General features: G+C 49.5%; 1 protein-coding gene across 1 annotated transcript in view; it reads right to left on the reverse strand.

Moving 5' to 3' along the window:
• Sdk1 (sidekick cell adhesion molecule 1) overlaps positions 1-19,681 on the reverse strand; it is a 970,573-nt gene that overhangs the window by 37,678 nt on the left and 913,214 nt on the right. The window contains 4 exon segments of the mRNA XM_028887375.2: positions 1,430-1,591; positions 11,258-11,395; positions 14,534-14,720; positions 17,637-17,752. Coding sequence (XP_028743208.1) covers positions 1,430-1,591; positions 11,258-11,395; positions 14,534-14,720; positions 17,637-17,752 — 603 coding nt within the window.

Below are 19,681 nucleotides of genomic sequence, written 5' to 3' on the forward strand. Positions count from 1 at the left end.
GTTAGCTTGTGACCTTCCCATCTTCTGAGTGCTGGGATACAGGCACACGTCACCCTGTCTGACTCTGGTCCAGGTTCCCTTCCCTCATTTCAACATGGGTTTGGTACGAGGCAGGAAGAGGTCAGTGCGCACTGAGAATGTAGGACCCAGAGGGACTGATTTGGAAAGGCCAGTTACATCATTGTTGTGACTAAGAGCAATTACAAGATGTTTGGGAAGATGTTGAGAGCAGTTAGCATTGTCTGCCTGCAAGATCTCAAAGTGTTTATCTCTTTTGTGCTTACGTTTAGCTCTGGTTTTTACAATCTTGATAAGATAAATGCATGTTTTGAATGATGCATGCATAGGACACAGGAATTCAAGAGACATGTTGGTGAATCTTAGAACACTGTGTACACACACATATGCCGATGTATGTTGGCACAAAGAAGAAAGCTTCAAGCCCTCCAGTGAACTCCGAAGTTGACTCATGAGAAATGACTTAATGAAAAAGGGGTTAGCTAGGCTGGAGAAACAGCCTGGTCAGTGGTGTCTCTGTGGCACAAGCAGGAGGCCCTGGGTTTGGATCCCCAGCATCCATGGCAAAGCTCAACATGATCATGTGCCTCTTCAGTCCCAGCGCACCAGAGTGGTGGTGGACATGGGTGCATTCTTGGGGCTCCCTGGCCACCTGGTCTAGTCAATTAGTGAGCACAGGGTTCATTGAGAGACCTTGTCTCCAAAAATAGGTCAGAGTGATTGAGAAAGACACCCACCAAGGACTCCTGGCATCTACATGAATACATTGTGTTTGTAGACACCTGTGCATGCATACATGACACACATGCAAACACATGCACACAATAAAAAAAAAAAAAGAGTTGGGGCTGGCTGTGTGCTTGCAATCCCAGCACAGAGAAGACAGATAAAGGAGGATCCCTGCAACTCACTGGGCTGCACAGAAAGATGGTATATATTAAAAGTTATTTTTAATTAGTTTTGAAAAATTAGTTAAGATAAATTTATTTTTCTCTTAAGGTGTTTTTTGTTTCCATAAGCATACAGAAAAACAAATCTGTATGCTTAACATTTAAAAACTTGTTTCTGTGTATATAGTGAAGCTACCCACAGAAGATCATATCATGTGTATTTTGCTTTGGGTTTTGTTCATATTTTTGAGACAGGGTCTCCTGTAGTTTATGTTGTCCCCAGCTCTGCAGCTGAGGATGGTCTTGAACTCCTGAGCCTCATGCTTCCACCTTTTGAGTGCTGGGATTCCAGGTGGGCACCACCATGCCTGGCTTACAGTGTGTTTTGGAAACTTCCAAGGCTTTTTCTGGCTGCTGGACCCCAAATGTTTATTTGAGAATGTCCCTGAATCGCCAACCCACAAAGCAGGTGAGAGCTATGGTGCTCAGCTGCAGTCACCAGCACAGGACCACTCACTCACCCTCGGCTGGCCCCGCAGTGACATTGGCCTGGAGCTCTGGCCCGTAGGCGATGGTCCGCGCCTGGACTCGGAAGAAGTAGGTCACTCCCTTGGTGAGGTCCCGCACCTTCAGCCACCGCTGCCAGTTCCCTTTCACGTCCACTGTCACCACCTTGCTTACACCTGGAATGGCCACAGAAGCACAGGAAGAGGGGCCTGAGCTTGGAGAAGCAATTGAGCATGCCTGATCTGTGGCGATAAGGAGGAGGACAGCTCTGGCAGCTCAGGAAAGGAGCATTGCTTACAATTAGGAGGAGTTTAAACACCAGTCCCGGCCAATTTTCAGCCCAGATCCATGTAATTAGAGTTTAAGCTTGATAAGTGACTCTGTCCAAGAAACCACCAAGCCTGTGACAGTCACAAGGGGAGCGGCACAGGCCTCACTGAGGACAGTGGGGAGAGAGGGAAGTGCCCAAGAAGGATTCCCAGGCTGCATCCTGGAGACCAGGCCCTTCCCACACTGCCTCCAGATTCAGAGTCCTGCCTCACTTGCAGAGACTGACTGCACGCTCTGATTTAGTCAGTAGGGAGGGCAGGGTGTGGAAGGGGGTGGCTTTGGTTCAAAGGTGAGCTTCCCCCAGTGATGCGTCTGCAGCCTGACTTAGCTGACATGTGTGTGACTTGCAAGCCTCAAGCAACTTTTAGGAACATCACCCTCGGACTTTGGAGTGAGGATGATGTTAAATCCATGCCTCTGAGATGTTGTGGAATATTATTTTAACTAGGCAAAGATGTGTTACATTTGTTTATGCTGCATTTGTTTAACTATGTAAAGATGTGTTGCATTTGTTGTACAATGCCTGCCTAAGGCACCTGATTGGTCTAATAAAGAGTCGAACAGCCAATAGCTAGGCAGGAGAGGGATGGGCAGGGCTGCAGAGCAGAGAGACAGCTGCCAGTCAGCAGACATAACTAACAGTGAAAGTAAGATATACAGAAGGAAAGAAAAGTAAAAAGCCCCGAGACAAAAGGCAGATAAAGAGAAATAGGTTAATTTAAGTTAAAAGAGCTGGCCAGAAATGAGCCTAAGCTAGGCTGAGCATTCAAAACTAATAATAAGTCTCCATGTCATGATCTGGGAGCTGGTTGGTGGCCCGAAAGAAAAAGCCTGGTACACTGAGTATTGACCCTTAGTTCAGAGAATGAGAACCACATAAGACAACATTTCTACACAGAAATATATAAATGAACACATGACTGGAGTTCCCCTTGTTCACGGATATGTTTCAGGACCCTGATTATGTCCTGAGACTGAGGATGTATGTGTGGGTATATATAGACATATATACACATATACACATGCATGGCTTTTCCATAGAACCAGAGTTAACCTGTTTTTCATATTACATTGTTAGTAATCTTTGTCTATTACATTGCTTCAACTATTAAGGCTTTATTAAATAAAATAAGGCTGAGATAAATATGAGTATTGTGTAATAACAGTGACAATCCATCTGGTCTCCAAGAGAGCCAGAGTGACTAATGGGACAGCAAGATACACTGCGTGGAACTGAACAAAATTCAGGCTGAGTGGCTACTGAGTGACTAATGGGAGGGTAGTGTATACAGCATGGATAGTCTGGGAAACAATCTATCTTATAACTGAGATAGCTAATGGGAGGGTAACACATTAATCATGAATATGCTAAACAACAACTGATCTGGTGATTGAGACAGCCACTGAGTAGCTAACAGGAGGGTAGCATATACAGCATTGATACTCTGAACAAAGAGGCAATTCACATCTTGGCCAAGATGCAGGAGGATGGAGGGAGATTTAGTGAAAGTACTTGGGATTGTGTATACTTTAAAACTTATAAATGGTTTGGTTCCCTAATTTCATATTTTTGAATTGCAGTTGATTTCAGGTAAATGATACTACAGAAAATGAATCAAAGAATAATGAACAATTAGACTGTGGTATTTAACATTTGGTGGAAAGAATAAATACTGAAAATTATATAAACACACATTTCCTTGGAGGGCAAATGAGTTCTTTGCTTCTGTGGGTTTGAAAACTATGCAGTCTTTATTTTTTAAGCTAGCTAAGCTCTTGGCTGTGGGACTTCTCACTCACTCTGCCAGGCACATCCAGTATGACAGGAAGAAGTAGTTATTCCAGGTCTTCCAGGTCAGCAGATGCATGTTCCTGGAGCACTGTGCAGAGGTGGACGTGGGGGATGGTGTCTCCTGCTGAGCACTGATGCCCCCAGCCTGCCCTCGGTATGAAGGAACCGTAGCGAAGTGTGTTCTTTAATACCACATGGGCTTGTTTTACAGGAACCGAAGTACCATCCGATTCAAAGCTGATCCATTGTTCCAAGCCATCAGAGCATGGATCTGTAATCCCCAGGTCTCCAAAATGCCTCTTAGCTGGTTCATTACATTCATATTATGCCTTTAATACAAGTTCGTGTCAGCTGAATTATGGCCTTCTGAATTGTTTCGGGGAGGTTTAAACAACTTCTCTTTCACCCTCCTCACTGGGGGGTTTTCTAGAGAAAAATGTGGCCATTTCTGCCCAGGGAGCTGGACCCTACCATGATACATGCTACTCAAGAAAGAGGCGACGAGCATGATGGGTGGCACAGGGTGGCTGTCACTGCTAACAAGCTGGGTCCTCTCGGTTGTAAGGTTGTTCTGCAGTGGCTCTGAAGCAGATGCAAACCCATTTAGGGACTTCGTACATTTGATCCCGCCCAGAGGAAGAGCCATCCTGGCCTTTTCTCCATCTCAAGTGTGTCAGAATTTTATTTAGTTAGTCAGTTTTAAAACTATGCCCTGCGTTACGAAGCCTTGGAGGTACAATCTCATAAAACTACTACACTTTAAAACATATTCAAGAAACATAAAAATATCTCTGCCATAAAATCAGATTCCCCAAAACATGGCTCAGTGCTCAGAAGGCTTAGTGTTCCAGGGGGCCTGGTCTGTGGGGCATGGTGCTGAGTCCTACAGTGTTGCAGTTGTGTGGATCTGCAGTGTGTGCTGTTTGGATAGCATGGTGCTCCCAGTAGTATGAGACTCTGACGGCTGGTGCTCCTAGTGGTATGGCACTATGCTGGTGCAATGCCCCCAGCAGGGTGATTGCTCCCAATGTACCGATGTCTCTGGTCCTCCCAGCGGTTGGTTACTCCCAGTGAAGCAGTGCTCCAGTTTGGTCATATTTCAAGTGGTGTTGTGCTCCTTCTGGCGTAGTGCTCCAGTGAAGTGCTCTTCCCAGTGGAGTAATTTCCCAGTCATGTGGCAAGTGGTGTGCTAGCATGCCCTTTATCCCCAGTGAGGTAAGGCTGCTCTCAGTGGGGTGATAATCCTAATGAAGTGATGCTCCAGAGGAGTGCTGGTTGCAGTGGGGTGATGCCCCCATGGGGTAGTGCTCCTGGTGGTTTTATCTTGTATCCAGCTGAATGTTTGCTCCCCCACTCCTGAGAGCAGCAGGCAAAATTCTCAGAGATGCATGAAAGCAGAGGGCAGAGAAGAGCAAAGACAAGCCCTGAGTGTCTGCCACTCAGCCAAGAGTGGTTCTCTTGGACGTTTGCAGTCCTAGGTCAGCAGGTGAAGAATTGGGAAAGCCTTAGTCCCAGGCAATGCTAGGTAAGACCATTGGTCTATTCATCCTCCTCACTGGGGGATTCTAGGCAGGTACTCCACCACTGAGCCACACCCCAGTCCCTCACTGGGGGATTCTAGGCAGGTGCTCTACCACTGAGCCACACCCCAGCCCCTCACTGGGGGATTCTAGGCAGGGGCTCTACCACTGAGCCACACCCCCAGCCCTTCACTGGGGGATTCTAGGCAGGGGCTCTACCACTGAGCCACACCCCAGCCCCTCACTGGGGGATTCTAGGCAGGGGCTCTACCACTGAGCCCAGCCCCTCACTGGGGGCTGTGGGGGATTCTAGGCAGGGGCTCTACCACTGAGTCACACCCCAGCCCCTCACTGGGGATTCTAGCAGGCTCTACCACTGAGGCCTAGGCAGGGCTCTACACTACACACTGGGGCACAGGGGATTCTAGGCAGGGGCTCTTTCCTTCTAGGCAGGGGTCTACAGCGACTCACAGATTCTAGGCAGCTCTACCACTTCACTGGGGATTCTAGGCAGGTGCTCTACCACTGAGCCACACCCTAACCACAAGTTTTGTTTTGAGACAGTGTCTCACAAGGTTGTCCAGGGCGGCCTTCCAATCTCTGTAGTCATCCCATCAGGCCTTGCACTTGCACTCTTGCCCCAGCCTCTGAGTGGCTGGGCGTATAGGCTTGCTTCGGCAGGCTCAGCTTTCCGGCTCTTCTGAGGTTGATAGTCTTCCCGGGAGTCAGGGAAGGACTATCCTATTCTCCGGGAGCAGCAAGGGTCCTGATTAGGTTATTGCTGTTGGGAAAGACACTGAGTCCCTGGAGCACCTGAGTTTCTGTGATGCCCCCAGGACCTTCCCCTCCTGCACCTCTCCGTAATCTATTCCATAGCCCAGTGGCTCAAAAAAGACCCTGTTGGTACCTGAAGCAGGGGGAATCACTGAAACATCCAGGCTAGTCTGGGCCACACCCTGAATTCTAGGCCAACCTGGACTCTACAGTAAGGCTGTTTCCCAAAACCAAACAATTACCATCTGGCCTGGGGCTTGTTCCTTCTAGCCAGCCTCTACTGGGCTGGCTTGGTTGATGCTGGCTCAGGTCTGTGTCTGCACCACACAGCAGGGATGGCTGAGGCAGGGTCCTGTCACCCTAACTGCCTGTTAATTAAGGCAAGGGAGGTGCTGGGTCACCCTGCAGGCCTGTTCAGGTGTGTGCATGTGTGTGTGAGTGTGCAGTGTGTGAGTGTGTGTGTGTGTGTGTGTGTGTGTGTGTGTGTGTGTGTGTGTATGGGGGGCAGTGCTCCAGTGTGTTTAGACATCTATTGATCTTTGCTTGCCTCATGATGGCGGAGCTTCTACTGGCCATGTGAGTCATGCAGCCACAACCAGAGTAAGCTGCCTAGGGGCATTGGTTCAGGTGGCGTAAGTGGTGAGAGCTTGTCCATGGTCACCTCACTCTTGCAGAGCCATTCATGGGTCCTGTGGCTCAGTTGCTGCTGCTTATAGGCCACTCTGGCTGGGCTGTGTGCTTCTGGCCACCAGCTGGGAGGCTGATCCTGGGATCAACCATGGCAGACATGCAGGAGGAGGTGGGGATGTGCCAGGTCACTGAAGGGTCCAATACAGAGCTACTGAGTGAGTCTGAGGCCAGCCTAGGGTAAGTTTGAGTCTAGCCTGGGCTGCACAGTAAATCCTGTCTCAGAACAAAAGCAAAATCAAGGATCTGGGCATCTGGATAACTTGCTCTTGGATTGGGTTGAAGCCTGGCTGTCTTTGACTTACAGAGCCAATAAGGGGCCACAAAGTCACAAGCCTGTCCTCCAGTTTCAGTTCTCACCACAGTGCAGACACCGCTGCCGCCAGGAACGTTTGTGATGAGGGAGCCAGCAGACCTCACAACACACAAAGAGGCGATGCCAGCAACGGAACATCTTGTCACTTAGGAAAAGAGGTGAAAATGGGTGCAACTGAAGTGGTTCCACGGGCTGTCACTCGGGCAGTGACGGGCACACACCCAGCTGCACAGCCAATGCTCTGTCTGCAATATGAACTAATGGATCGCCTGGCACTCCATCTCCAGTGCTCACCTTCGCATGGGCTTCGGGAACACAAGCTCCCCAGTCCCCTCCTATCATAGGCTTCAGAGCTCCACACTTGCACTGAACTGCATGGGTTCAAGTCACACCCTTCCTTATCAGTCTAGCAGTCCAAGGGTGGATCCAATGAACGGAGGGCTCCTGGGCCCATAGGTACCCCATATATAAAGACACTTGCTGCCAAGCCTGGTGACCTGAGTTTGATCTCTGGGACTCACATGGTAGAAGAAGAGAATGGATGATGGCAAGCTGCCTTCTGATTTTTACATGCATGCTGAATGAACCTCATGAGTGTGCACACGTGTGTGAGCACATACATACACACCATAAAAATGTAAATGTAATTTAAAAAAGACGGGCTCTAAACCCAGCTCCTTTGTGTGTGCAGGTACATGTGTGGTAAGGGGAAATGAAAATGTGTGTGCACGTGTATTCATGTGTGTGTGAGTCACAAGTCAATGTTGAGTACCCTTCCTCTGGTGATGCCCATCATGATTTTTGGTACAGTACTTCCTACAGGTACTGAGGCTTTCAGCAGGCCAGGCTGGTTGGCAAGTGAGTCTCAGGGATCCCCCTGTCTCTTCCTCCCCAGGGCTGGGATAATAAATATGTGTCACCATATCCTTCTTCTCTTTATGTAGGTGCTAGGGATCGAACTCAGATCCTCATGCTTGCAAGGCAAGTACTTTACTGACTGAGCCACCTCCCCAGCCTCCTAAATGCAGTTTCTTTTCAAAATGTATACTGAGGCTACAGTCCAGCATGGGGACATGGATGTGGGGGATGATGGATGGCAGGTGAGTAGTGAATGAAAAAAAGAAATAAAGAGGAAGGACATGACTGCTCCTAGGAACGGTCGAGGAGAGTTTATTATAGATAAAAGAGAGAGCATAGCCAGAGGCAGGGACATCTGGGAGAGTCCAGAGTGGACATGACCCTGAGCCATGTGAGAGGAGGGGAGAGGGGGTAAAGGGTCAACCAAGTAACCAAAGTGGCTGGATTATATATGGAAGGGGAGGCCAGCTCAATACCTGGGCTGGAGATGTTTAGGGTAGGGGGTGGGTCATGCCAGCCAGGAGGACCCTGTAACAGGTAGGGACTGAGGGATGCAGGGGGAACCTGGCAGCCAGCATCTGCTTTGATATGTTAAATAGGCACTTCAGCTGTCTCTCTCCAGTTTGAAACCTAACAAGCAGCACTGTGCAGGCACACCATAAGTCAGTGGTTCTCAACCTTCCTAATGCTGCGACCCTTTAATACAGGTCCTGATGCTGTGCTGACCCCCAACCATAACATTACTTTCATTGCTACGTCATAACTGTAGTTTCGCTACCGTTAGAAATCGTGACGTAAATATCTGTGTTTTCTAGTCTAAGACTACTCCTGTGAAAGGGTTGTTCAACCCCCACAACTTGAGAACCACTGCAGTAAGTACCCATCACCGAGATGAGGCCAGATGGGGTCATGTCTCAAGGGATCGAATATGACAAAATACTTTATCATGAAAGATGAACAAGTACCCCCAGCCCTTGCAACATAGGGAATCCAGACACAGGGGGCTAGCTGGCTGAGGGGAGAGGCCATGGCATTTTTGCAGAAAGCCAAATCTCATGGGGGGAAGTACAGAGAGAGGGAACCACAAAAGTCAGCAGGTTTCCTGTGTGTGGCATGGATCCCACTGAGGAATGACAGTCTTTGGAGGGCAGGTACTAGAGTCCGCTAAGAGCAGCAGTCCTGGGCTCCCAGGGTGTGTGCCACAGGATTGTTGGAGATGCAGGCAGCCATTAACACGGGCACAGGACATGGCAGAGTCAGGTGCCTGTTTGAGGATGAAGGAGTCACTCAAGCTAGCTCTGATTACAAAGGGCACACGGGTCAATTAGAGGCACGATTCTGACAGTCAATTCTCATTTGAATGGCTCCAGTTGTTTGCCGCCCTTGAAAAGATGCTTGTGACGCGTGTATGTGTGTGTGTGTGAGAGGGGGGGGGGAGAGCTGGGGCGGGGGAAAGGTCCCCTACTGAACAGATAGGAAGGCTTTTGGAAAGTCTTCAGTCACCTCTCTGCTGACCATGCAGGAACAGCGGGCATGTCTTTTGGAACTCTGTCCTGAGATATTGAAGCAAGCCACCTGCTCCTGGACGGGCTGCCCACTGTGGCAAGAATGCCACCCAGCTGGATCCCAGCAGTCACTGACCTCCCACCCCCCAGTGCCATCTTGAATTCTTAGAACTCCACCAACAGATCATTCCCACAGCTGTGCAGGAAGCCCAGACACCCGTGGCTTTTCTTTCTCACTTCCCTGGCTCTGATTTGGGATGTGGCTCAGAATTGATGGTGTGAAAGCCTGAGGCCATAGTTTATGGTGAACATTCTGTCTTTCTTAGAGTGTCATAAAATAACGGCAAATCTTCTTGTCAAAGGCATCGGAGATTCAATGCAATAAAATCAAGTGTTTGAATGTTCTCTTTCAAATCAACTTCCTGTTCCACGTGACCGCTTATTTTCAAAAGGAAACTGACCACGGCTTTAAACGGAGAGCCATTATTATTATCTGGCCAGCTGCTGATGTATTGTTTCCTCCTAGATGTTAAAGAATCTCTAGGTTTTCCCATCTATCTGTGCTTATGACCAGGAGGGACATCCAGACGTGGGCCATCATGCAAAGGTAGCTGGACCTGTCTTGGGGCATGCAGTGGGGTGAGAAATAAAGGTGACAAAGCTCTCAGTGGACGCAGGAACAAGTTGTGTAGCTTGGTCTGTTTGAGGGGCCCCGGCAGTGGGATCCTCTATCACTGGTGCATGAGCTGGCTTTCTGGAGCCCATTACCTATGCATGGACGCCTTGATGCAGCGGGGAGGGGCTTGGTCCTGCCTCAACTGAATGCACCAGGCTTTGCTGACTCCCCATGAGAGGACTTACTCTTTTGGAGGAGGGGAAGGAGGTTGGTCAGTGGCTGTCGGGGGAAGGGAGGATGGAGCGGGAAGAGGGATGAGAGGGGTATCTGTGGTTGGTGTGTAAAGAAATTAAAAAGAAATTAAACACAGCCATAGACGGAACACCCAGAGGCAGGGCTGACAATCAGGTCCCTAGTGTGCGACCAGGAGCTCTACTGGTCCTTTGAAGCCACATCCTTAATCTGCCACTTCCTCCTGTCCCAGCACACTGCTTCCTCCAAGCCCTCCAGGCAGAATGCTAGGCAGAATCTCTGCTGCTGTCTTCTCCCAGTTACTGCGGGGTCCCTGGATTTGCTTTCCCAGGCATCTGTGGTCCATTCCATGATCCATCTATCATTTATCTGCCAAAACATTCTTGGGAGAGCAATGACCTGCTTTTCAACCTGTTGTCTTAGTAAGGTTTTTATTGCTGTGAAGAGACACCATGACCACAGAAAGCTCTTGGTGTGGTAGTTTGAATGTATTTGCCCCCCACAAAGCTCATAGGGAGTGGCAATATTAGGTGTGGCCTTGTTAGAGGAGGCTGGATGACAGCTGCCTTTAATCCAGGCATTGAGGCTAGAGGGCACACCTTTAACCTGGGTCACACCTTCTAAAGGAAGTGTGTGTCATTGTGGGGGAGGGCCTTGAGGTTTCATATACTCAGGATACAGCCCAGTGTGTCAGTTGATTTCCTGTTGTCTACAGGATATAGCAGTCTCAGCTCCAACATCACCTCGGCCTACATGCCACCATGCTCCCCGCCATGATGGACTGAATCTTTGAACTTTAAGCAAGCCACCACAATGTTTCTTTTATAAAAGCATGGTGACATGCAGGCAGGCATAGTACTGGAGTAATAGCTGAGTATCCTACATCTTGCAGGTAAGTGACTCACACCGAGTGAAGCTTGAGAAAAAGACCTCAAAGCCCAACACCTCCCCACCCCCAGTGACACGCTTCCAACAGAAGATGTGACCCAGATTAAAGGTGTGTCCCCCAGCCTCAAGGTCTCAGAGTCAGCACCAGGGATGAGCATAGCGACACACCTAGAGTTTTCACATGGCTTCTGAGGGTCCATTCAGGCCCTCATGCTCACAGTGCAAGTACTAGTGGCTACGCCACCTCCCCAGCCCCTCTCTGTGTGCCCCGGAGTACAGCCCACTACGGCCCCCCAGGCCTTACCTTGCACGGGTGCTAAGGGCTCATACACTACTCGATAGCCCTGTAGGATGCCGTTGGCTGCAGATGGCTCCCCCCAGGACACGTTGAGGGTGGTGGAGGTTATTTCTGAGAAGGCCAAGAAGCTGGGGGGCCCGGGAGCTGGGAAAATAGAGCACAGGGGTGCAGAGTGAAGACTAGTGGCTTTATGGATCACCCACACACGGCCACGGCCATGTCTCCCTGCGGGACAGGCGGTGCTTCTAGGTGTTATTGAATGCTGTGGAAGTGTAAATGGTGCAAGAGGAACAGGAGGCACACTGAACAGCTTCCAGCTTGTTGGCATCAACAAGAAGCACGGGCCTTCCCAGAAGATCATGGAGGGCGATGCAGCTGATCCACAAAGGAGCGGCAAGGTGAAAGGACAAAGGCCAGAATGATTGACAGAGGGAGCAGAAGATAAAATGTGGGCAGGTCCAGAGGTTGTGGGAAGATGCTGGGTCCTGCCCTTCTGGAAAGAGGAAGCACTTTCTCCCTTCCTTTTCTTTTTCCACACCCCCTCCTTCCTCTCCACAACTCTGTGCTCCCCTTTGTGGCTCTTCTCCTCTTTTCTCCCCAAGCCTCCCCTCCCCCAACTCACCTTTCTTGTCCCTTCCTTCCCTTCCCCCACTTCACTTTTCTCTTCCCTCATTTTTTCTCCTTTCTGTATTTCACCTTTCCCCTCCTGTCCTCTCCTCTCCCCCATTTCACCTTTTGGGTAGTGGCGGTGGGTGGTAGTGTGTGGTGGCAGTCATGGTTGTAAGTGGTGGTGGGTCATGACGTTGGTGGGTAGTGGTGGGTGGTGCTGGTGGCTGCCACCCCGATCCTTCCTCTTGAAATTCCATTGACACCCTGTGTTCACAGAGAGCTGTTTGGCTCAGACAGGAGGAAGCCTGACCAACCAATCCATCAAGGCTGCTGGCAGGTATGGCTGCCCTGGGTGCAGCCATGTGGGGCCTGTTCACTTACCTGGGCCATGCAGGAGAATATGGGTAGGGGCCATCCTCACCTGACATCCCAGTAGGCTTCTGGTCTCCTCTGGGTGCCTAACTGCAGCCATGTCCAACCTCCCCTTGCTACACCTCAAATCCCATGATCTACTGGGCACTGGTGCCTAAAAACGGCCCAGCCATTGCTCTTTGCCCTACAAATCTACTCATGTGCTACAGCCCCAATCCCCTAACTGCAAAACAGAAGAACTGATCCTTCGGTGCTGGACACAGCGGCAGGGAAACAGTCATGGCTCCCTGCTCATAGTCACCAACAGGAGGTAACACCAAGAACCCTGACCAAGGAAAGGTCAGCTGTGTAGGTGGCTGTCTGTCGCCTGAGACCATGGGATGTTGTAGAGTAGAGTTGTAGAGGCCCTACAAGTTTACTCAACAGGCTCCAAGGCCTCACTATTCTACCTTGGACTTTCTGGATTTTTTTTCTTTCTTTCTGAGACAGGATTTCTCACACTGGCTGTCTTGGAAGTTGCTCAGTAGACCAGGTTGGCTTTGAACTCACAGAGATCCACCTGACTCTGCCTACTGAATGCTGGGACTAATGGTGTGCACCACTGCCATCCCACTGACCTCCTGGCTCTTAACACAGGACCTCTGGAAGTCCAGGGCCTTAGGCCAGAGTGCCATTTTCTGTCAGTACCACTGCTCTTCAGGCTACTAGGAATTGAGATGAGTAGGGGGAGGGGTGGCCTGCTGCAGACAGAGGCTGTGCCCTGTGTGTGGACCGCCTTAGCTGGGCAGCCCTGTCAGCACAGCCCATGTTGTGGTTTAGATGGGAAATGTCCCCCTCCTCCAGGCTTACGTGCTTGGACTCTCATCTCAGCAAATGGCACTGCTTGGGGAGGTTGTAGACCTTAAAGAGGCAGAGCTTCAGTAGAGGAAGCAGGTCACTGGGGGCGGGCCTTGAGGCTTTGTAGCCTGGCCCTACTTCCTGTTCACTTTCTGCTTCCCGACTGCCTGTGCAAAGTGACCAGGGCCTCAATTTCATTCTCCTGTCACCATATGTCCCCCTTGGAACAAACCCTCCCTCGGCCCTCCGGCTGCTTTGGTTGGGGTATTTTATCATAGCAGGAAAAGTAAATCAAACTTGTAAGGGGAGGCAGGTACTTGAGTGGCAGCTGCTGAGCTGTTCCAGGCATGGTCTAGGGATCTTGACTGGGGGTGGTAGGGGGTAGCCTGAACCTAGATTTGGGCCCTGGCCTCCACACACAAGGAACTCAGTTCCTAGAGACCAAGATGCACGTGGGGCAGCTCTGAGAGAAAGTGCTAGAAGGAGCTCTGTGGGTCAGGAAGGGAGCCAAGCCATAGACAAGGCCCTTCTCCTTCCAGTGACTTTGAAGGCTTATGAGAAAATACACAGCTCCAACCTAGCCAAACTACCTTAGCAGAGGCACGAGGGACCAATGAGTCAGCCCTGTACTTCCTCTCCAAACTCCAAGTGTGCACTCTTTCCTTCCTTCTTTTTTCATTTATTTGTCTATCTATCTATCTATCTATCTATCTATCTATCTATCTATCTATCTATCTATCTATCATCTATCTATCTATCTATCTATCTATCTATCTATCTATCATCTATCTATCATCTATCTATCATCTATCTATCTATCTATCTATCTATCTATCTATCTATCTATCTATCATCTATCTATCATCTATCTATCATCTATCTATCTATCTATCTATCTATCTATCATCTATCTATCATCTATCTATCATCTATCTATCTATCTATCTATCTATCATCTATCTATCATCTATCTATCTATCTATCTATCATCTATCTATCATCTATCTATCTATCTATCTATCTATCTATCTATCTATCATCTATCTATCATCTATCTATCATCTATCTATCTATCTATCTATCTATCTATCTATCTATCTAGCATCTATCTATCTAGCATCTATCTATTTATCTATCTGTCTGTCTGCCTGTATGTCTGTCTATCTATCTATCTATCTATCTATCTATCTATCTATCTATCTACCTACCTATCTATCTATCTATCTTTGGAACAACGTCTCATGTATCTCAGGTGACTTGGAACTCGATATGTCACTAAGGAGGACTGAACTGCCTCCATCTCCCAGGTGCTTGGATTCCAAACATGCACCACAATGCTGATTTAGATTCTGAGGTGCTGGGATGGAACCCAGGGCTTCGTGTGAGCACTCCACCAAATGAGCTATACCCCTGGCTCTTGAGCTGGACCCTTGATGCTATGACAGGGCAGACAGGGCGACCTACCGGCTTGATGTGTGCGTCCCTGACGTGGGTCACTCTTGGGCCCATCACCCGCAGCATTGAAGGCGGAGATGCTGACCAGGTATTTGGTGTGGCTGGTGAGATTCTTGATTTTCACCACTGGCTCCGGGAGGAAGAGGACCTTCATTTTCTCAGTCTCGTTGCGGCTGTCTGCCTCCCAGTAGTAAATCTGTTGGGCAGGGGGCACAGGGCACTGTTGGATTATACCAGGCTTTAGTACGAAAACAGTGATCCTGGGGATCAGGCTAGTATGGTGATTGAGGCCTAGAGTGCTCAGAAAAGGATTCTGCCCTGTTATCTAGACTTGGAGCATCATCTCCTTAAACTGCTCAGGGTGGGATCTGAAGACGGGCCAATATTGCCTAACGGGCCTCTGTTGTGGTTAATGTAGCAAAAACACTTTGGGAATGAAAAACACCAAAAACCACAGGAAGGAGATGGGGGAGACGGATCAATCAGTGTTTGCTGCACAAGCACGAGGGCACGAGCTTGATCCCCAGCACCCGTGTTAAAAACAAAGCCATGCATGGGGATGCACGCTTCTAATCCCAGCTCTGGGGAGTGGAGACAGGCAGATTCCAGGGTTCAGCCTAGATTACAGGCCATCAAGGCAGTGATAGTGGAGAGATGGCTTAACAATTAAGGGTACGTTCTGCCCTTCCAGAAGATCTGAGGTCAGGTCCTAGCACTCATAGCTGGCAGCTCACAACTGGTCCTGGAGTTCTGATGCCCTTTTCTGGCCTCCACAGGCACCTGCACTGATGAATACATACCCAGACACAATTTAAGAATAAATTTTTAAAAAGGTAGAGGAGGGAGCCTAAAAAACAATAGCTTGGTTGTGCCCTCACCTCCAAACACATGTGCATACACACATGTGCACATGTCTATGCGTACTCCTAAACTGGGACTGGGGAGGAGCACCTTGCCTTCCTTAGGTACCATTCTTCTCATCTAGCTTTGCTACATTTACAGGTAGATCTGAGGTCTAAGCACCAAGGTTTGACTGATTAGCAGATCCATTTTCCTAAACAGCTGTCTGGCAACCACTGCCCCCAGCCTGTGCCAGCTGGACTCCCAAAGACAACACTGGCTGGAAGATGCCCCTTGGCTCTGTGTACATGGGCCTGTGCCAGGCCACAAGAGCAGTGTGCCCTCTGTGAGAGCAGGACAGACGCTGCAGGAGGCAGCCAGAATACCCAGCCTCACAGGTCATACCTGTGGTGGAGCCCGTCTGACACGTGAGCCTGCTGATTTCCACCCACAACCCCCAGCTGCATGCCTGATGGCAGAGCCGACTGCAGGAAAGCCTCTGCTCAGACAGGCCATGCTAACTTGTGATCAATATCCAAGTTCAATGTCTTTATCATTAGGGAAATGAGAAAACATATTTTTGGATGTGCATAAATAGTGCCTTGCCTCGGAGCTCAGGGGACTTTCTGTGACCTCATTCATCTTCGTAAGAGCCTGGCCGGCAGGGAGGTATTCATTTTTATAACACACCTACCAAAATCATTTTAAAATGGACATTTAATTGGGCCAATATTCATCAGGGCAGGATGGCTCTGAGATTCTGATAACTGAGCAAGTAGGGCTCATGGAGGCCAGACAAGAAAATTACTTCTGGAAGAATGGAGATGCCAGATATGGGGGGTGGTGGTGGTGATGTTTAGAGCTCCTGGGTGCCCGTGGCAGGGGAGAGTGCAGGGAGGAGGGCAGGGGAGAAGCTGCCCACAGGAGTTATTCCCCTGATGCTGGCTGGCAAGGTGAGCAGTCTTCCTTCCTTTCACCGTTAGAGCTTTGGGCTCATGAAGCCTCACTGGCTCTTGTAGTGAGCCTGACTCAAAGTGAGGTTAGCAGATGTCACACCGTGTGGGGACTGCTGGAGCTCAGGACATGGTCCAGCTGTGCAGGTCTGAGGACCTGAGTGCTATCCCAGAACCCATGTAAAAAAAGAAAAAAAAAAAAAAAGAGTCAGGCACAGTAGCACCTGCCTGTAACTGCTGCTGGGGAGACAGAAGCAGGGGGATCCCTGAGGCTTCTCAGCCAGCCTGCCTAATCTAACAGGTGAGTTCCCAGCCAAGGAGAAACCTTGTCTTCCTCCCACCAAAAAAAAAAAAAAAAAAAAAAAAAAAAAAAAAAAAATGTTGGCAGTGCTTGAGGTCTAAAGAACAGCATAGTCAAAGTGACCTTCTGGACACACACACAGAAACATGTTCAGACACACGCATGCACACATACAACACACACACATACACACTGACACAGAAACACACACGCACACAAGCATGCACAGACACACAGATACAAACAGATACACACAGACACACACATGCAGATGTACATGCACAGAGAGAGATACACACACAGACACATAAACACAGACAGACACATGTATATGAACATGCATACACATAGACACACAGACGTAGACAGACAGACAGACAGAAACACACAGGTTCTCTGGTTCTACTCCACATGGAAATGAGAGATTCTCTCAATGTGCAGTGGACAGTGTTGGGACTTGGAACCCACTTTCTATATCTCTCTCTCTCTCTCTCTCTCTCTTTTTTTTTTTTTTTTTTTTTTTTTTTTTTTTTGGTTTTTCGAGACAGGGTTTCTCTGTGTAGCTTTGTGCCTTTTCCTGGAACTCACATGGTAGTCCAGGCTGGCCTCGAACTCACAGAGATCCACCTGGTAAAGGCGTGCGCTACCACTGCCCGGAGGAACCCACTTTTGTGAGGATACCCCACTTTGGTTATAATCAGCAAATGCCCTGGGAGGCTGTGTTGTGGGCACAGGAAGAGGTCACATTCCTTGGTGGTCCTAGGTACTTTTGGAGGAGCCAAGTGTGCTTTGTGGTGGGCACATAGCAGCCACATGGGAAGCCGCTTCCACGTGGCTTTTATCCCAGGTGGTGCTCCCACCAAGCCTGCTCCAGGCACACAGGGCCTACTTGGAAGCTGTGCATCTGCTGCCGGGCACACGGTAGTTCTACAGTGTAACCAGTGTGCAGCCAAACCCTTCGGGGCCCTGGGTACACAGTGAGCTGGAAGAAAGAGCCCAGTCATGCATGAGATCTTGCCTTGTAGCCCTGGATGTTCCCATTCTGGCTCTCAGGGGGTGGTGGGTCCCATGTGACCTCCAGCTGGCTGGCCGTGAGGGGGGTCACCTGGACGTTCTGTGGGGCCATCGCTGGGGCTGAGGAAAGAAACAGGAGAATAACTGGGGTGGACTCTCATATGCTGGCAGAGACCCACCAACCCATGTCTCCAGGCTCGCACAGGACATAATTCTGTGATAGACAGCATGGGAAACTGTGCCCTGGACACCCAAGTTTGGGAGGCCACAGGTGTAATCAATCCTATTCCGGGCTTCAGGCTCTGTATCCCATGCAATTCTTAGTCCTTTGATGCCAGGGAAGCCCTCCCAGAGGAACCTTCTTATAAATGCATAAAACAGACTACACAGAGTCACAAAGAACATGGGCTCTGCTGAGAGACAGTTCGTGAGTGTTGGGAGACACACACTATCTAGACACCCATATGGCATAGGCTGGCAGATCACCCACTGGGAGAGAAAACAGTGAGACATGGAAGCCAACTGGAGGTCCCAGAAGCACCTGGGGCATGGCAGGGAACTATGAGGCTCTGTGGGTGTGGGAGCCACAGGTAGCAAGACATCGCTGACTGGGGCAGGAACACTATGCTTCCAGTGGAAGACATAGAACACAATGACAGCTCCCTTGCAGTGGTGAGTTCAGGTGCCTCTATTAGGATGCCTGCTTCCAGAAACCTATCTAGAGACACAGCTGCCCGTCCATGTGCATGGGGGTTCTGGTGTCTGGGAACATGGCTGTATGTAGTACCAAGATAAACTCTGACCACAAGTTTTGAATACGAGGCTGTTCCTCTTCCTCCCTCCCACCAGAGCACTTCCTGGGGTGCTCTGTCCTCTCACAGGTACAGTATACAAGCCAAAGATGTGGTGACCAGAAGGGCAGTGGGCTGCCCACTCTGTCCCTCACAGCCATTAGGGGATGAAGAGCAGGGCAGAGAGCAGGAGCCACACTCTGGACTGCTTCATCCTCTCTCCATCATGGTTCTGAATTCCATATGGGGAACTTTCTCATGGTAGGCTGTCCACTGCCTCTCAGGAGATAGTCCTGTCTCCCACTGAGTGCTCCTCATAGGAAATCTGGCCTCTGGTTGGATGCTAGAGTTGCATGGAGTTATCTTAAGGAACTAGATAACTCCTGGGAGGCAGAGGCCAGCCCCACCCAGCCCACCTCACCTCATTCAGCCTCAGCTTGTGGGCTGACTGCCCTTTTTCACTTTCTGTGTATGTTTGTGTGTGTGTGTGTGTGTGTGCGCGCGCACGTGTGTGTACATGCGTGTATATGATATGTATATGTTCATGTGTATGCACATGTGTGTGCAGGCATGTGTATGTATATGTGTTTGTATGTGTGCAGGTGTATGTGAAACCAGTGGTCAATGTTGATATCTTCACTAATCACTCTCCATCTTAGTGTGTGTGTGTGTGTGTGTGTGTGTGTGTGTGTGTGTGTGTGTGTATGAGTGCACACACGGAGGCCAGGTGTTTTCCATGCTCACACTCTCCACCTTATTTTTTGAGGCAGGGTCTCTCAATGAACCTGGAGCTAAGTGATTCACTAAGCCAGCCAGCTCTAGGGAATCTACCTGTCTCCTCCCCCATCTCTGGGAACACGGAGGCTTTTAGGTACCAGGAATCCAAACTCAGGTCCTCAAGCTGTGTGTGCATAGCTTAGTGACTGAGCCATCTCCACAGACCCTGCTGGCTGCCTTTTGATTTGAGTCTGTCTAGAGGCCATCGGTGGAAGCCACAAAGCCATCACAGCCTGAGGAAATTTTTCTTGCATGGGGCTCATTTGTAGCTATAGGGTGACCTGGTGAGCAGTAGGTCACCCCTTGCTCGCAGCTCCCTCCCCTGCTTCCTGCTCTCTCCCCCCACCCATGCAGAATAAAATAGTAATTAACACCCGCTCAGCCTGACATGACTATTTATTTTGTTCTAACTGTGTGCTTCTGTATTATCGCTGCCCACCCTGCCGCTAATGGAAATGTTAATAGCCCACACCAGGTTGTT

Source organism: Peromyscus leucopus, chromosome 23 (assembly GCF_004664715.2).
Source record: "Peromyscus leucopus breed LL Stock chromosome 23, UCI_PerLeu_2.1, whole genome shotgun sequence".
Taxonomy (NCBI): domain Eukaryota; kingdom Metazoa; phylum Chordata; class Mammalia; order Rodentia; family Cricetidae; genus Peromyscus; species Peromyscus leucopus.